At 40.9% G+C, this 16,042-nt stretch overlaps 1 protein-coding gene across 4 annotated transcripts in view; it reads left to right on the top strand.

The window, feature by feature from the left end:
• Nucleotides 1-8,806, top strand: part of ZFYVE1 (zinc finger FYVE-type containing 1) — a 29,177-nt gene extending 20,371 nt beyond the window's left edge. For 3 of the 4 annotated variants that reach the window (XM_042472237.1, XM_042472253.1, XM_042472245.1), the window contains exons 10-12: nt 1,587-1,791; nt 4,728-4,841; nt 6,677-8,806. In XM_042472237.1, coding sequence (XP_042328171.1) covers nt 1,587-1,791; nt 4,728-4,841; nt 6,677-6,909 — 552 coding nt within the window. In that variant the 3' untranslated portion in view covers nt 6,910-8,806. The remainder of the gene's footprint in view (nt 1-1,586; nt 1,792-4,727; nt 4,842-6,676) is intronic. The other variant, XM_042472260.1, reaches the window with a different exon arrangement.
• The last annotated feature ends 7,236 nt before the right edge of the window (nt 8,807-16,042 follow it).

Below are 16,042 nucleotides of genomic sequence, written 5' to 3'. Positions count from 1 at the left end.
GATGAGAAACCCTTATTCCTTCCCCTAGTTCGTATCCTAAGAGATGTAGAAGTGGTTCATTGTTTTACAGAGTAAATTTTTTACTTTAGAAAAAAACAAGCAAGTCCTTACATGAATGACTTCTAGAAGGCACAACCAGGTGACACCTGATATAAGGGGCTGCCTACAGTCTTCTGTATGGAGGTTTTCACTCTCTGCCTCTCTAATTACAGACACACACATACTCAGAGAGAGAGAGAGAGACCAGGCATGGGAGCAGCCTCTGTAAAAGTGCTCTTATTTAGTTCTGCTCCAAAGATGAGCTTCGCACTTTTCTCCACACTTTTTCCACACAGAATATGCAAAGCTACTTGGCATATCCTCTCTTTGGCTGCATGCTTGATTGTTTCTTGCTTAGTTTCTGCAAAGAGCTGGGGAAACATAGCCTCCAAGATAGCGCTATAGGAAGCCAGCCTTTTCTAATGGTTTGAGTGTTTGACTAGAACTCTAGGAAACCAAGGTTTGAACCTTTGCTCAGTCATGGAAACACACTTGGTGACCTTAGACAAGTGACACTCTCTCAGCCTCAGAGGAAGATAGTGGCAAACCTCCTCTGAAGAAATCTTGTCAAGAAAACCCTATCATAAGGTTTCCTAGGTTGGAGTCAGCTTGAAGGCACATAACAACAGAACTCTGGCTTTCATTGGGTTCTGTTTTGAATGCTGGCCAGGTTTGCATCTCCACTCTCCCTCCTCCTAACCAAAGAGAGAAAGAAGGTGAAAAAGAGAACAGGATTCCTGACAACTATGTTTTTCTTCAGCAGGCAATGTATCTTTCCTCTCAGACTAACAGCTAGACTGCAAATGTCTCAAATACAGCTGCTGATGTGACTTAAGTGCAGCAACATCTAAAGTGTTCTGCTGAGGGGCTGCTGCAAATGCTAACGATCCCTTCATAGTTGTCTGGATCCTCCCAGCAGCAAGGGCAGTCTTACTGTTAGGGCGAGAGTAAGGCACATGCCCCAGGCAGGTGGTTTGGGGTGTCATGAAAGGGCAGCAGATTGTTAATTTAGTTTGTTGTCATTGCTTTTTTAATATTAGAGAGGAGTAAAGATTCTTGTGATATCTATCTGTCAATCTGTCTGCCTATCTATCTATCACCTGCCTGCCTACGATGCCAAAATAACGTGGTGATTTTTGATATCTAGGATCTGGTCTTATTCAAGAGACTATGCTGACTTTCACATTATGCAGTTATAGCACTATGATTCCTCTTAAACTTCCATGATTGCTTCCTATGGAATTCTGGGGCTTGTAAGGCCCTCAAACTCTCTGGCTAAAACTTCTAAGTAAGTACTCCCTAAATGGTAAGTCTCAGGATTCCATAGGAAGTTATCACAGTAGTTAGGTGAAATATAATGCTATGATTGTGTACTTTGAGAAGGCTGCAGGTTTGGGAAGTGAACAATTTGTGTTTAGGGAAGGATGAGACTACAAAAAACCTGAATGTTGCTGTTGCCTTCAAATGCTTCCCTGCTCCCCTTTGTTCTTTCCTCTAAGCTAAACAGAAGAAGAATTCAGTATTTTGTTTTTCTCTCCCTTGTTCAGAATTGCAGGAAGTGTGGCATATCTTTTAAAGATAATGATACCAAACACCATTGCCGGGCATGTGGAGAAGGTTTCTGTGATGGTTGTTCATCCAAGACCTGCCCTGTCCCTGAACGTGGCTGGGGACCCACACCTGTGCGAGTGTGTGACAGCTGCTTTGATAGCAGGGGCATTCAGTTAGGTAATCCTGACCTGACAATATTAGGTGTGTGATTCAAGGAGGGAAAACCTATTCATTCTTTTTTAAAGACAAATGTTGTGCTTAAATGAAATGTTTGTGTTCTGTGATCATCAGAGTTTAGAAAAAATATTTTCTCTTGGGTGACAATTCCCCAAATCCCCCAGCTAGCACATGGTAAGCTCTGGGTCAGGTTTCTCACTTTGTTTATTTTTTAAAGTACCCATGTGAGTCTCTCAGTGAGAGCTGCATAAAAGGTTAACCATTTCCCCATCCATGCTATTTTCCTCATCTAAATGGACCCTCACACTATTTATTCAAGGATCCAGTTGGGGGCCTATGTCTGTTTTTCAACAAATTGAAGAGATAAGGAGATCTGACCATGATTTTCCAACATATAATCTTATTGAGCCTAGTCATTCACCTTTGTTTCTGGGTGTGGTCCTCAGACTACAACGAGAGATAGAGGAAAATATAATACAGCCGAATAACAAGATAGCAACACCATGGAGTACAAGGAAGATTTATTAATAAGTTAATTTCCAGGCTTGTTCACATATTTAGAATACATATCTTCTTCCAGGACAATTCCTCCCCTTCACACACACTTGGGCAAATAATAATAATAATAATAATAATAATAATAATAATAAATTAAGCAATCAGTATTCAGATTGAATTATGTCTCTTCCATTTTATTCTATAATAAAATGAATGTATTAAAAGCTGCAAGAAAATATTCTGATGGTAATGGTAATAGAATAATATAACGTGTACTGGTATATTGAATATTTACCCAAGGAGGTACATTTATGCATATGTCTTGTTCTGATTTTTCAACTCAGGGAGAGGGAACCTCTAGCTTTCTAGATGTTTTGGATTACAATTTCCACAGCCCTTAACCACTGGTCATGGTAGACAGAACTGGTGGGAGTTATAGGCCAACACATTTGGAAGTCAACATATTCCTTGTCTCTTCTGTAGTTCAGCCTTCCCTGTGCTGATGCCTTTCAGATTTGTTGGTCTACAGTTCCCATAATACCACAGCCAGCATGGCCAATTGTCAGGAATTTTGAGAGTTGTAACATTTGGTGGGTACGTATGCAGAGGAGGTGCATCATGAAGTTCTGCCCAGGTGGAGCTATGTTTCCTCCTTCCATCCCTGCAGGACTCAGCTAGCTCTTCTTGGGAGGTTTTTAAGCAGAGGCTGGATGTCCATCTGTTGAAAGTGCTTTGTTTGCATCTTTCTGCATGGTAGTGGAAATGGCCCTTGTGGTCTCTTCCAACTCTGTGGTTTTGCTCCCCCCTCCAGTTATTTAGTGTCTGGTGAAAAGCAGACAACATCAGAGAAGCATCTGGCTATGTGCTTAAAACTGGACACACAACAATGACATCATTCTTCAGGGCCTCTGGAGGACACCTAGGAGACCTGGGAGGATGCCTTTGTCATTCAGCATCTGACTATAGGGACATTGCTGGATGTTTCTCCCTGGTCTGCAGTAAATATTGGGGAGCATATACAGTTGACCTTCTCTATCTATGGATTATGCATCCACAGATTCAACCATTCGCAGTTTACATTTTTTTAAAAAAATCAAAAAGTAAACCTTGATTTTGCCATTTTATATAAGGGTCACATATTACTATGCCATGATACATAATGGGACTTTAGTATCTATGGATTTTGGTATCCATGAGGGGTCCTGGAATCAAATCCCATTGGGTACCAAGGGCCCACTGTAACTGTACTTTTAGCAGTAAAATTGTGAAACTGCACTTACTGCATTATGAGAGCATGTACCCTTTTCTTCTCCAGATCTCATTTAGGGGCTGGTTTTTTTTTTGTTTGTTTGTTTGTTTTTGGTTTCTAACTAATAGCACATTTGCACAGAGTTGATTGGCTGACTCCTATGTCACTCACAAAACCACATTCCTTTCCCTCCCCATTTTGCTTGGTATAGAGCTATGCTCTGCATAAACATGTTGGCCTTTGTCTCAAACAGAAAAATATCCCTTCTCAGAATTGTTTTTAAAGCTTTAAAATGAGCTTTACAAAATAACCCCACAGAATAGAAGTGATCAGCTAAAATCCCTATGTCTCAGTTATTTCCAATCCCTAGGTAAAAGTTGCAAAAGCAGTGACCTTTCATTGATCCTAAAACTCCAATCATGATTTTATTCTTAGTATACTGAGCCTTCTATTAGGTTTGTATTTTGTCATTCAGTTTTGTCATTAAGTATAAGTTATTTTTAACTGGATTTCTCGAAGTACAATGGGTTGTTTTTAACAAGAATGTTTTTCATTGTACATTTTTGGGAGCTCAAACAGATAGAAAAATGGTAAATACTTTATTGAATGAAGAAATAAATCTGAATTCAGCTCTTAGTTCCTTAGCTTGGGATGAATGAATAAGCCCCTAACTTTTCAAGGTTCCATTCAGTAAATTTCTGCCTCTTTTGACTAAACCATACAGTTCAAAGAAATCACCAGGACTGTTAACCTTAGGGATTGTTGCATATAATCAAGTTGCAGACTAAACAATCTACTCAAAACATCTCATTTTCCTAATGAGTTGCCCAAATGTGAGAATTTTTACCGTTTCTTATATTCCAGTTAATCTCTTGCCATCATCTTGGTCTATTTCTGGGTTGAAATACTTGAATAGTCGCATTGCAGATGTCACTCACAGGGTGGTGAGCCCTGAGCCCCTTTTAAGGTATCATCCCATATATGCCATGTCTACTTGGTGTCACTTGAAAGTCAAAACCAGACAAGAAAGATGAGCAGTCAGCTATCTGATTACTTTTTAAAGGATTCTGTCCACAAAGGCAGTCAGTAAGTTGGTTGTGCTGAAAAGGTGGAGAAATCTCTCATCCTTTAGAGAAGATCTCATTATGGGAGGATAACTGTGAATAGGGTGAAAATTTGTCTTTGCTCCTGAGCCCTAATATCTGTCTTGCAGATGTGCCTGAGGCTCCAACAGATGAAGAAGGAGGAACAGTGATAGCCAGGAAGGTTGGTGAAGCAGTACAGAATACTCTTGGGGCTGTTGTAACTGCCATTGACATCCCACTGGGTAAGTGTTGTTGGTATGATTTAGAAAATATTTAGTTGCTCGGTTAAAAGGTTATAGAGATGGTGGATTTTTAGAAGTAGCATTTGGGGAAATAAAAGAAAGCTAGTATTTTGGGAAGCATTTGGCATTTATTCATAGTTGCAACTGGTGAATCATGTTCTCCTATCAGATGGAGGTTGTTTGTGCATAGCTGTGGGTGTGTGGGAACCATTTCCCCATTTTTTGTTCTCTGTAATGGCAATGTTATGTGAATATAGCAGCCATATGGGCAGGAATGCTTTTAGGAATCTTTTCCACCAAATATTTAACTCTGAGTGGGTGCCAGCTGGATGAGAATGACACTCCTATATTATCAAACCTATTCGTGATCAGACTTGTGATCTACACTGCTATTGCAGTATTGTGGGTTGCACAGTAGCAAAACTTGAAAATATTGTTTTTTTTAGACAACAAAAGCCTGAGTTCAAAAAGTAACCTTCCCAAACTCTGGACAGCATCATTGGCAAGCAGTTCTCTTGCATGCATGCTGTTATGTGTAAAGAATAAATTCATTTATATGCTTTTCATTCAAGATAAGACAACAGCTTCTCAAATGTCTGGGTCCTCCCCTAAGGCATTTTATAGTGTTCCTGATAGTACTTACTCTAGTCTTTATTCCATCATGAAGCAGATCAGAGAAACAAGAAGGTCAACCCACCTGCCCACACTGTGTTCTTCATGGTTTTTGAAAGAGAAAACCTATGGGCCCAAACAGACAGACCAAAATAAAGCTGCTTGGGGTCATTTTGGAGGTAAGCTGTTTTAATGACACACACTTCTTAAGAGGCCAGAAGCTGCTCCAAAGCTGCGCTCTAGTCCTTAGGACTTGAGCGTGGCTTTGGCGTGGCTTCTGGCCTCTTAGGACGCATGCAGCATTTAAACAGCATACTTTCAAAGTGAACCGAAGCAGCTTTATTTTGGCCTTGTCTGTTCGACCCCCTATATAAGACCTGAAGGTTTTTTAGTTGACCTCTAGGAGAAAAACTGGAGTCTATAACTTCTGTATTACCCTTATTTTGGAGTGGAGCAGAGGATATAGGTCTCCTTTGAGCTTGTGTGGAGATTTTATGGGGTCACTGGTGGGATGGAACAGTTGAAGACCCAGGCTGTTCAGGTGGCAGATGTGAAGGATTCCCACAAGTACAGCCATAGCTTACATAGGAAGGTACAGTGCCAGCATAAGACAACTTACAATATTGTGTATCTTCTTATCCCTGGGACTTGTTTCCCTATTACAGGTTACATTCCAAGGCACAAGCAGGGAAAACAGAAAACCTGGACCTTAGAATAACATTTTGGTTAATCCTTTATTAACCGACTACAGGAGCAGTCAACTACCAAGAATCAGGAGGTGCTATTGGCCTTAAAGGCCACATCTCTGTTGCCAAATTTGCCAGAGCATTTAAAAAGTGCAAAAAGAAGGTGTGTGCTCTCCAGGTGCACAAGTAGAATCAGTAGAATTACAAGTAGAATCATGGTTTTTAAAGAGGTTTGGGGAAGTGCAATACCACTTGTAAACTAGGTGCACAAGAAGAGCACACACTGTTTCAATGGAAAATGGGTGTGTAGTTTGTTGCTGCCATCACTCAACAAATTTAGTGGTGACAGCAGCAGTGATGAGCCTTTCGGGGGGTTGTGAAAATGGACATGGGGAGACTAAATTGGCCCAAAGGTTACACATTACTTAGCATAGTTCTGTAGATTGGCTGTAATCCTCTAAGGCTTTGTAGATTCTGCTTCATTTTGGTGGTATCACACAGAAAAGCATGGCAGTTCTTGTTTTTTGGACACTGCAGGTCTTGTGAAGGATGCGGCTAGACCTGCCTACTGGGTTCCCGACCATGAAATCTTACACTGCCACAACTGCCGGAAGGAATTCAACATCAAGCTGTCAAAGCACCACTGTCGTGCCTGTGGTCAGGGTTTCTGTGACGAATGTTCCCATGAGCGCAGAGCTGTCCCTTCCCGTGGCTGGGATCATCCTGTCAGAGTCTGCTTTAATTGCAATAAAAAGCCTGGTGATCTTTAACCCCATGGGCTTTTCTGGATCCTCCGTAACAGCTTAGCTTCTCAGGGTTAGACAAAAGAACAGAACAAAACAAAACAAAAATCACTGCTTTTAACTTTTTCTAGTCAGAGTGCATGCTCTTGGATCTCTGGGCTCTTTTTCAAGTGTGGATTTCAATAAGATTGCCGAATGACGAAGAGCCAAGACAAGGCCTGATTTCAAACCAATCCTAACAGTTCGGATGTGCAGAGAAGCTTGAGAAAGATGAGGAATCCATAATCTAGTGTATTATATACCAGTTAAAAGTATGTAATCTCTATCTGTATAATATAGTATGCTAAGAATGCATCTAGTTGCTGATGAAGCATTGATGATTTACAGTTTAACATTAAAGCAAAGGTGTGTGGAACTGTTTTTGAAGTGAAATGGGTCAACCACACTGCCTCATGAGTGCCTTGGAATTCCTTTGTGTGAAGCATTTGACTGCTTACGGCATCATAGGTTTGGAAAGCCTTCTATTCCAGAGTCTGCAGTTTGGGGGAAAACACATTGTTTGGGGTCCCTGATTTTGGATGGGGAATCCCAGGCCTCTGAGTCTGGCTGTTTGTAACACCATTCATATTTATTTCCCCCCAATTTGTTTTGTTCATTTGTAGGACAAAATCCAGAGGAAATAAGTTTTCCCAGGGCTGAAAACAGCCAGAGGAATTAATAAGAATATCTTGTCTTTATTCAGCATTGCTCTGTATACGCCGTAATAAACTAGTGCTATTGTGGGAAAATATGCTAGTTTGGTTATCTTAGAATGACCCTGGGCTAAATACAGAAGTTTAATGAAAAACAAACAACAGGGAACAACAGCCAAAGGTAGTCTGCTAACAGCTATTTTAACTACACATTGATCTGATGAGGCCTTATGCCACTTGTCCACATTTCCATGCTTCATTTTTCTTTTGGTGGACTCTCATTTCTTCACACAAACCTTCAATAGTATGGATCAGGAAAGCTCTCATACCATGTAGTGTAGTCATTGCTTAGCATCTTAGTATATAAATTGACTTAAGTTTAATTCTTAGAGGTGTCTGCGTGAACCACCCTTCAAGTACTCAAATAAAGTAAACTGGAAAATGCCAGTGTCCTCTTGAAAAGCATATGACACTGAGGCATTATTCTTTTTCAAATAGTCCTGCACTGAACCCCTTTGAAGCATAAATCAAACTACTAAAAGAAATTGTAGCATTGCACTTTTCTGTAGTTTTTGGTTTCCATGATAACAAGCAAGAGGCTGTCACAAGCTAAATTGGATTGAAGAATGAATCCTTTCCTCCTTTCAGCTCCTATGAGTATGGCACATTCCTTTGGCAAAGATTGGTCTTCACTCAAAACAGTTGGAGTTTGGCATGTTAATCTGGGCACTGTTGTTTCTTCCAACTATGAATTATATATCCTTGATATAAATTCCTCTTTTGAACTGTATTATTAAATTAAGTGCTGTAGAGGACTATCCCTCCTGAACAAGAGTGCTGATCTTCTGTGTACCTTCCTGATCATGCCTTGTCACTGGAAGTAAGAGACAGTTTCTGGCATGCATGCCAAAAGATGAACTGGATTATGTAATACTGAATTCCTGCTATCTGAATCCCATATGGATTAGGATATATTTTGTAATTAGAAGCTGATAATTTTTTTCATGGGATAGAGGTAGGGCAAAAGTCCTCTTGTAGAGATTTTTCAGCCTAGGTACTGCACTTTGAAGTGTTTTTATTTCTGACTCTGTGGTGGAAATGGAATTGTTTGTAGTCCATGCCCTGTGTGTTGTCCCATGCATGTAGCTACTCTTGCCATGTTACTGCACATACAGAAACCTTCCCTAACATTCCTTGTATAAAATCTTCACATGTAAGCTTTGTTTCACTGATTTGTGTGTCTCTGTTTATGTTTTTAAACCAGCCATGGGACTACCTCATTCTCTGAACACCAGATAAACATTTTCTATAGGTTCCCTATGTCAGATGTACATAGTTATTTATTTATTGCAATGCTGAGCATGGCATAAAGCCTGATAGCTGCAAAGGCACTAGCAATGAAAAGTCAGCTACTTTCTCACCTAGAATCACCTATTAATTGTATGGGGTTGGTTTCCTCAGAAAGAAAAAAAGTGAATTAACAGTAACTCTAGAAATGAAAACTGATCAGTTTAGAATAAGCAGAAATAGCACTGTTTTACAGCAAGCAGAGAGGAGTTGGACCTGTAGTTCATGTGATATGAGAGAGAGAGAGACACACACACACACACACACACACACACAGAGAGAGAGGTTTATTTCTAACTTATGATGCCCCTAAGGCAAAGCTATCACAGGGTTTTTGGCAAATTTCTTCAGAGGGGAGTTGCCATTGCCATCTTCTGAGGCTGAGACTGTGACTTGCCCATGGTCACCCAATGGGTTTTCATGGCCAACCAGGAATTCAAACCCTGCTCTTCAGAGCCATAGTCCAGTGCTCAAACCACTAGATCATGCTGGCATTCTACTGAATGTCATAATGGAAACTATCATGCTCAGGAGCAGCTTTATGGATGGGCCCCAATGTGTATGTTCAATGTTCAGTCAGTAGAAGGAATCCCATGCACAGTACGGCTGAGGTTGTGCAAAGTGGCAACCCAGAGGAACAATACTGGCAGAGGTTTACTCTCAGCTCCATGGCTTTCTTGGCTATGAGTGCTGATCCTTTGTTTTCCAAAATAAATGGGCAACTTTTATTTAAATTCAGCATCATCATAGCATACAAATGTGCCAAATTTACATTTATGAGCATTAAAATATAGCAGCGATATATATTTAAAAAATCCTCAGCTACAAAAATGTAGGTGCTGGAGGGACAGGGTGGTGTGCCCTGCTGCACATTTTCCTGCTTTCATCGTCTTGTTTGTTTAGGATATTAGTGGTTTAATACAAAGGGTAGAGAGCTTTGCTTTTTTTTCTGAATTGGAAATGCTTCAGTTTGTTGGAGTCTTAATATGCTTATGGGTGATTGTCTGGCATTTTGTTATTGCTGCTGCTTCACAGCCGTTTTGGTTCTGGAGTTCTGAGTCCTGCAGCTACAGGGAGAGATGGCTGTGCCCTCAGAGATTTGTCTACTACACAAAGCAATTTGTGTGCTATTTTTCCCCACTAGAAAGAAGCCTAGCAATGATAACATTTGGAAGTAAATTTTAATTCTCACATGTCTCTGCCAGGCTTGGTAGTCTGGAACCTTTTGATATTATTGGTTACAATTAAATTCTGAAGTTCCCATTGTGTTTGCAGTCTGTGTTCAAGCTCTCCCCTTGCTCTGAGGTTTTTGCTTCTGTATGTTTAAAATGACAATAATTTGTCTAGCATGCTTTCACTAGGTTACCTTTGGGGCCGTGTTTTCAGGGGATACGATCAGTTGTCTGCAGAAGATTGCCTGCTTTTGCCTGCAGTGCAGAAAGGAAGCTGGAAGGGTCACTCTAATTTCTTGGGAGATTTTGCTCTATTTTTAGAAACATGACATCATTCTGTGGCGTCTCAAGATGGCTCCGTCAATTAAAGTGTGGGCAAAAGAGAAGAAGAAAAGATTAAGAAGTCATGCCATGATGTGTATCTCAGCCATTATACAAAATGGGTTTGATCTGCCACAAGCCTCTCACTGATGAAGTGCTTCTTCCATCTGCAGCTTTATGAACCAGTAAAAGCAACTCACGGTGGGAAATGGAGGAGGGGATCTGTGTCAGTGCCTCCCTCCTGCTGAAGTCTATTTTTTGTCTAAGGAGCTTAATGTGGCCTGGATGGTTATTGTCCCATTTTAATGCTCACAATTACTTTGTGAAATAGTTTATTCTGAGAGATGGTGACCTAGTAATTTTCATAGCTGAGTGGGGATTTGAAACTCAGTCCTAGTCCAACATTTGATGTTGCACCATGCTATCCCCAAAATACACTCTGAGGACTGCAGGAGCATCTGAAACAAGGAGGCAGTGCAGTGCAGAAGGAGGGGGGAATCAATTAAAATTGCCTCCCCTTTTTCCACTGGCAAGGACATTATGAGCAGGACGATTCTGTTGGTATAAGAGGAAAAAGCAGATCAAACCAAACAACAACAAAAGTTATGTCAGCTGGGAAAGGACTTACATTATACTTTCACTGTTTATAAATCAAGGAATCAATGGTTCTCCAACTTTAGTCCTCCAGTTATTTGGACATCAGCTCCAAGAAACCTCAGATAATTTGGCCGATGGCCAAAAATTCAGGAAGCTGAGGTCCAAGACATCTGGAAGACCAACGTTTGAATAAGTTTACTTTAAATGGTAAAGTCTGTAGTACCTTTCAACCTAGCTGTGCAGGGCCAATTAACTATTTTCTAGATGTCAGGATCTCCCATTCTATCAGGGCAAGGCAGAAATACTTTTTTCTTCTTGATTCAGTGCCTCAGATACAAACAAGAAGGGCCACATCTTCATCCATTTCTCAATAGAACACAATGTCAGCGTTGCCATTTCAGCAATATGAAAAAAAATCTTTGTATGGAAAGGTCAATCCAGGACGATCTGCCGTGGCCTTAACAGCATCCTTTCATCATGTTTCCCAAAAAAATGGGACAACTGTATTTGAAGCCAGATGAATATTGCAAGTGGAATTTGAATAACTACCAAAGGAACAAATCCTAAAAAAGAAAACCAAACCCAGTGAGATCAGATTTAAGTCAGTTGCCTGCTCACAGACTAGATACCATTGGTTGCAGACACAGTTGTGACTTGCTATTATAAAGCAAACTTGGGGAAAGTGTTATGCTCCATTCCAAAATACCCTGATTTTCAGGAAATTACATAAATATGCTTAACACCAAATCACTCACAGTCTTGAAACAGCCTAATCCCACCCATCTCAAATCTGTTGTTCCTATTATACAACTGAAGACACATAGTTCATGTTACACACTGAAATATTGAGTTAGTGCTTTGACCAGAACATAAGAAATGCAGATGAATGAACCTTGCAAAGTTTATCCCTTGTTTTCAACGTGGCAGTTTGGAAGCTGAAGAACAGTCTTAAATACTACTTTCAAAAAGCTGGAGCATGCAGAAGAAAAAATACACAATGAAACGAAGTCTGAAGTCATTGCCTTAACCCTCCAGATTAGGGAATCCTTCTTCCCTAATTGGCTTATTCTTAAAAACACCAAATAGAAGGCTTTCATAGGCTTAGTGCAAGCATTTGGTTTTATGCTTCTCCAAACCCAAGGTTCTCCTAAGCCCTAACTACAAGCTACTATTTCCCCATAAATTAATATTTGATGTGACAATTGTTTTGTCCTTAACTATGCTGGTTTTATGCTGATTGCGACAATATGGTTCCTACTGTTTGGACCCTATCTGATTCAGATGCAAGGGGTTTTTTCCATTTGTGTAAGTTTTGCATGCACTGTGTAATATAGTAATAGAGAGCATCTCCATTATCTATGTACCTTGAAAGCACAGTTCTTGCTCATATGAAACAGGGCTATAAAAGGATTCAGGAAATTTTGATCCACTTAATACGTGTGTCATAACTCACCCTCTGGAGTTGGAATATTCAGACACAGAGGAGTCAGATTTTTAGGAATGTATAGCCCGTGATGACAGTGGCTTCTCTGACACCAAAGAGCTGGGAACTGAGGCAGTGGGGGGCCCTACTCCCCAGCAAGAGGTGGAAGATGCTAAGGATATAATGAGGTCCTTTGAAGATGGCTGAAGAGAAAAGGAGAGACTGTGGCGCGTTACAGACCGCCCAAAACGGGCGGTCTCGTGCCGCTGCCGGTTGCTGCGTCCGGGTACCGCAGCAGCCAAACCGTGCGGTTCCCAGGCGCAGCAAGAAAGAAGCGCCAAAATGACACTTCTTCCTGCATTTTGGAAGTGGCGCCGCAAGGAACGCACTCGCGGCGCTACTTCTAGCATGCGACATCCGGACACTGCATGTCTGCGGCGTCAAAATGGCGGCGCCCATCTGTATGCGATGCCGCCATTTTGACGTACTCATTATGCGCGAGGGACAAGGTGCGTCAGGAAGCGCTGCCCCTCGCGTGTAACGACGGCGTCTCATTGGCCCATCTGTAACACGCCTATGTTGATCCCAGCAGCTGTTAAATAGGAGGTGCTGACCCATTAAGCACCTGGTATCTTAAGACAGCTGCTTATAAACCTCCCAGGAACTCCCTGGCATCTTTGTTGCTTACAACCGTTCTGTCTTGGTGACTGACCTTACTATTCAGTGTGTTTTCTTGACCTTGGACTAGCTCTGGTTGACAGCTCTGATTTGCTCCTTACTGGCTTCGTTTATCAGGACTATTGACTTGCTGTAACCATTTTTGGACTGGCTGACAACCACTCTCTTATTTCCCTTCATCTTGCTGAATAACCTTGACTGATCTACACTGGATTAACTACCCAGCAGCTCTTTCAATCCAGCCACCTGATTCCTGGATCACTTACTGACTGGAGCATAGGGCAATATGAGATTTAGGTGACTCGGTCATTTAAATTTGCATATCAATAGAAACAATATAAAATGAGCTGCACATGAGATGTGTGTTGTAGCAGGCATTGTCTTAGTGGTGGCATTTTGCTCACGTGCATAAAAGATGGGGGAATACCTCAAAAGATGGTGCTAGCCTATCTTCAGTTTTTAACAGTATTTGCATAATTTTTAATATGAAAAGTTGCACCCCAAATAATTGAGGACACCTTTTTAGCTATTAAATATGTTTCAAAAAATTGATTAATACAATAGTACAGTTCTACACAGAAGTAAAATGTATCACTGGTTTCAATGGGTCTTCCTCCAAGATAACAGCGCAAATAGCCCAAATTTTGTCATCCAAAACCCAGAAATTCATTTATTTTTAATAGAAGCATGACACATTTTTCAAAAAAGTTGTAAATGTCCATCTTAAGTGTTAAGACTGTCTATGTTGTGTTACCTAAATTGTAGGGAGTCCCAACAGGGCACTCACAAATTGTATTCAATGGGGAAATTAAGTTAGCTCAATAGTTTAGTAGTGATTGGGCCTGGATAACTTCTTGCTGGGAATTTGGTCTTTGTATAATGGTTCTAAACCCAGAGAACTCTAGAGGTAATTTCCAGATTAATGTTGTTTATTTAAAAGGGGGAGTTCTCTCCCTCCCTCCCTCTCTCTCTCTCTCTCTCACACACACACACACACACACACACACATATTAACAAAGCAAAGGTAGTAGATAATATGTTGTTGCATGGTTGCTAAGAGGCAATACTCTACGAATCTTGAAGCATAGCTCCAGTTTCAGGGCAGCCGAACTGAAAGTGGCCCAGTAGCATCTTGCCAGTCTGTAACTACTCATCTGCAAGGGGTCCAGAGGAGGTTTTTTCAAAATTGGTTTTACTATAGCCTGTTTTAAGGCAGATGGAAATGTCCCCTCTCGGAGAGAAGTATTAATTATAGTGAGTAATGAAGATTTTATTACTTCTCCTCCCTGAACTGTCAACCCCGAAGGGCAAGGGTCAAGAGGGCAAGTCGTCCTCTTTACACAACCAAGGAAGGAAATTCCCTTTGTCTGCTATATGCAAGTGATCTCCCCGTCCAGCTCACTACCACCTTTCCATAGTCTAGAGGATTATGCTGATTCTGATCTTGAGAGATCCCATTATGACTGTGTGTCTTAGGCTTCTCCCATGCTGAGCTATCTGAATCAGCCTGATATAGTTGGTTTGCTGTGTTGGGGAGCCCAGTTGGGGTTACTTGCCTAAGACATCTCTTTTTGATATAGACTTGATATCAAAGGTCACAGAGCAGTGACTGTGAGCTGGATCTTGGGCTACAGTTGGAAGTTCTCTTTTCAACAGATCCATTATCTACCTTATACATATTCTAAATTTTACCTAGTGCCAAATACCAAAATACCAACAAATACCAAAATAGAACTTAAATGTTTACATCTAAGTTTTTAAATCTTAAAACCTTAGTGGCCATGTTGGCTAGGGGTTCAGAAAATATATATTTTTTAAAATGCCAGATTAGATTGTCTTTATCCTCATCTGCTACTTCAAACTCAACAGAATCCCCCATCTTTTTACATTCCCCATGTTAACTGGATGAAAAAGTGAAATTTTAAAAAAGCCAAGCCATGTCTGGGGAAGCAGTAAGGGCCCTTTCACACTACACAGTTACAGAGCTACAATTCCACTTTAACGGCCATGGCAGCATCCTATGGAATCCTGGACCAAAGAGCTGTACTGTTGCCCCTCCTGTTTTGCGAGGATTCATTCCGGACCCTCGCACGAAAATGGAGTTTTGCATATATTCAAGCCTCATTGGTTTTAATATAGGGTGGGGGTGCGCACCCCATTCTCCCTCCATTTGTCCCTTGCGTGTAACTGAGGGACGCGAGTCTGAAGACCTCGAGTATGGAGGGAGGACCATAGTTCCTCACCAAACTACACATCCCAGTATCCCACAGGACATTGCCATGGCAGATAAAGTGAAATTATGGTTTGTGTGTAGTGTGAAAGGGCCCTCACTAACCTAGGAAAGTCAATGGATTCAAGTCTCTAACATAGGGAAGACACTCTCATGGTTGTCCATCCTGACCACCTTGTACACAGATGGCAGTCCTGGCAGTCATTTCTACTTTATTTGTACAAACCAGAATTGCATCCAAAACCCACAAAACAGTGATAAATTTATTGGGCCAAGCAAAATGCACAAAATATACTTAGAAGTAACATGAGAGAACTAGGGATAGGGTCCTACTCCATGAAAAAAGAGCAGTTCAACGTGCTGCACCAGTTTTTGTTTAAAATTAACAGTATGTAGATATGAAATTAGATAAGCATTGCATAAGTGAACAAAAACATTGTAAATCTTCTACACTTGAAAGCTTTCCCCAGATTGAATCCAGAGGTTCCCCCCACCAGCTTCTGCTTTTGTTATGGCCAAATTGGTAGCTCTGTGCTTTTTATCATGCTTGTGATAGCTGGTGGAACAGTCTAGTTTGTTTTCTGCCTTCTGTCTGATTTGTTGTTCACATGTGCTCAGTTAAGGAATTCTAGAGGCACCTGTTGCTACTTCGCCTGTTGTAGGCACATACACACATTTGAAAAGGTATTCACTGAGGAGT

This window comes from Sceloporus undulatus, chromosome 1, assembly GCF_019175285.1.
Source record: "Sceloporus undulatus isolate JIND9_A2432 ecotype Alabama chromosome 1, SceUnd_v1.1, whole genome shotgun sequence".
NCBI classification, from domain to species: Eukaryota; Metazoa; Chordata; class Lepidosauria; order Squamata; family Phrynosomatidae; genus Sceloporus; species Sceloporus undulatus.
Note: the sequence above shows the minus strand (reverse complement) of the source record. Positions and strands in the feature narration are given on the sequence as shown.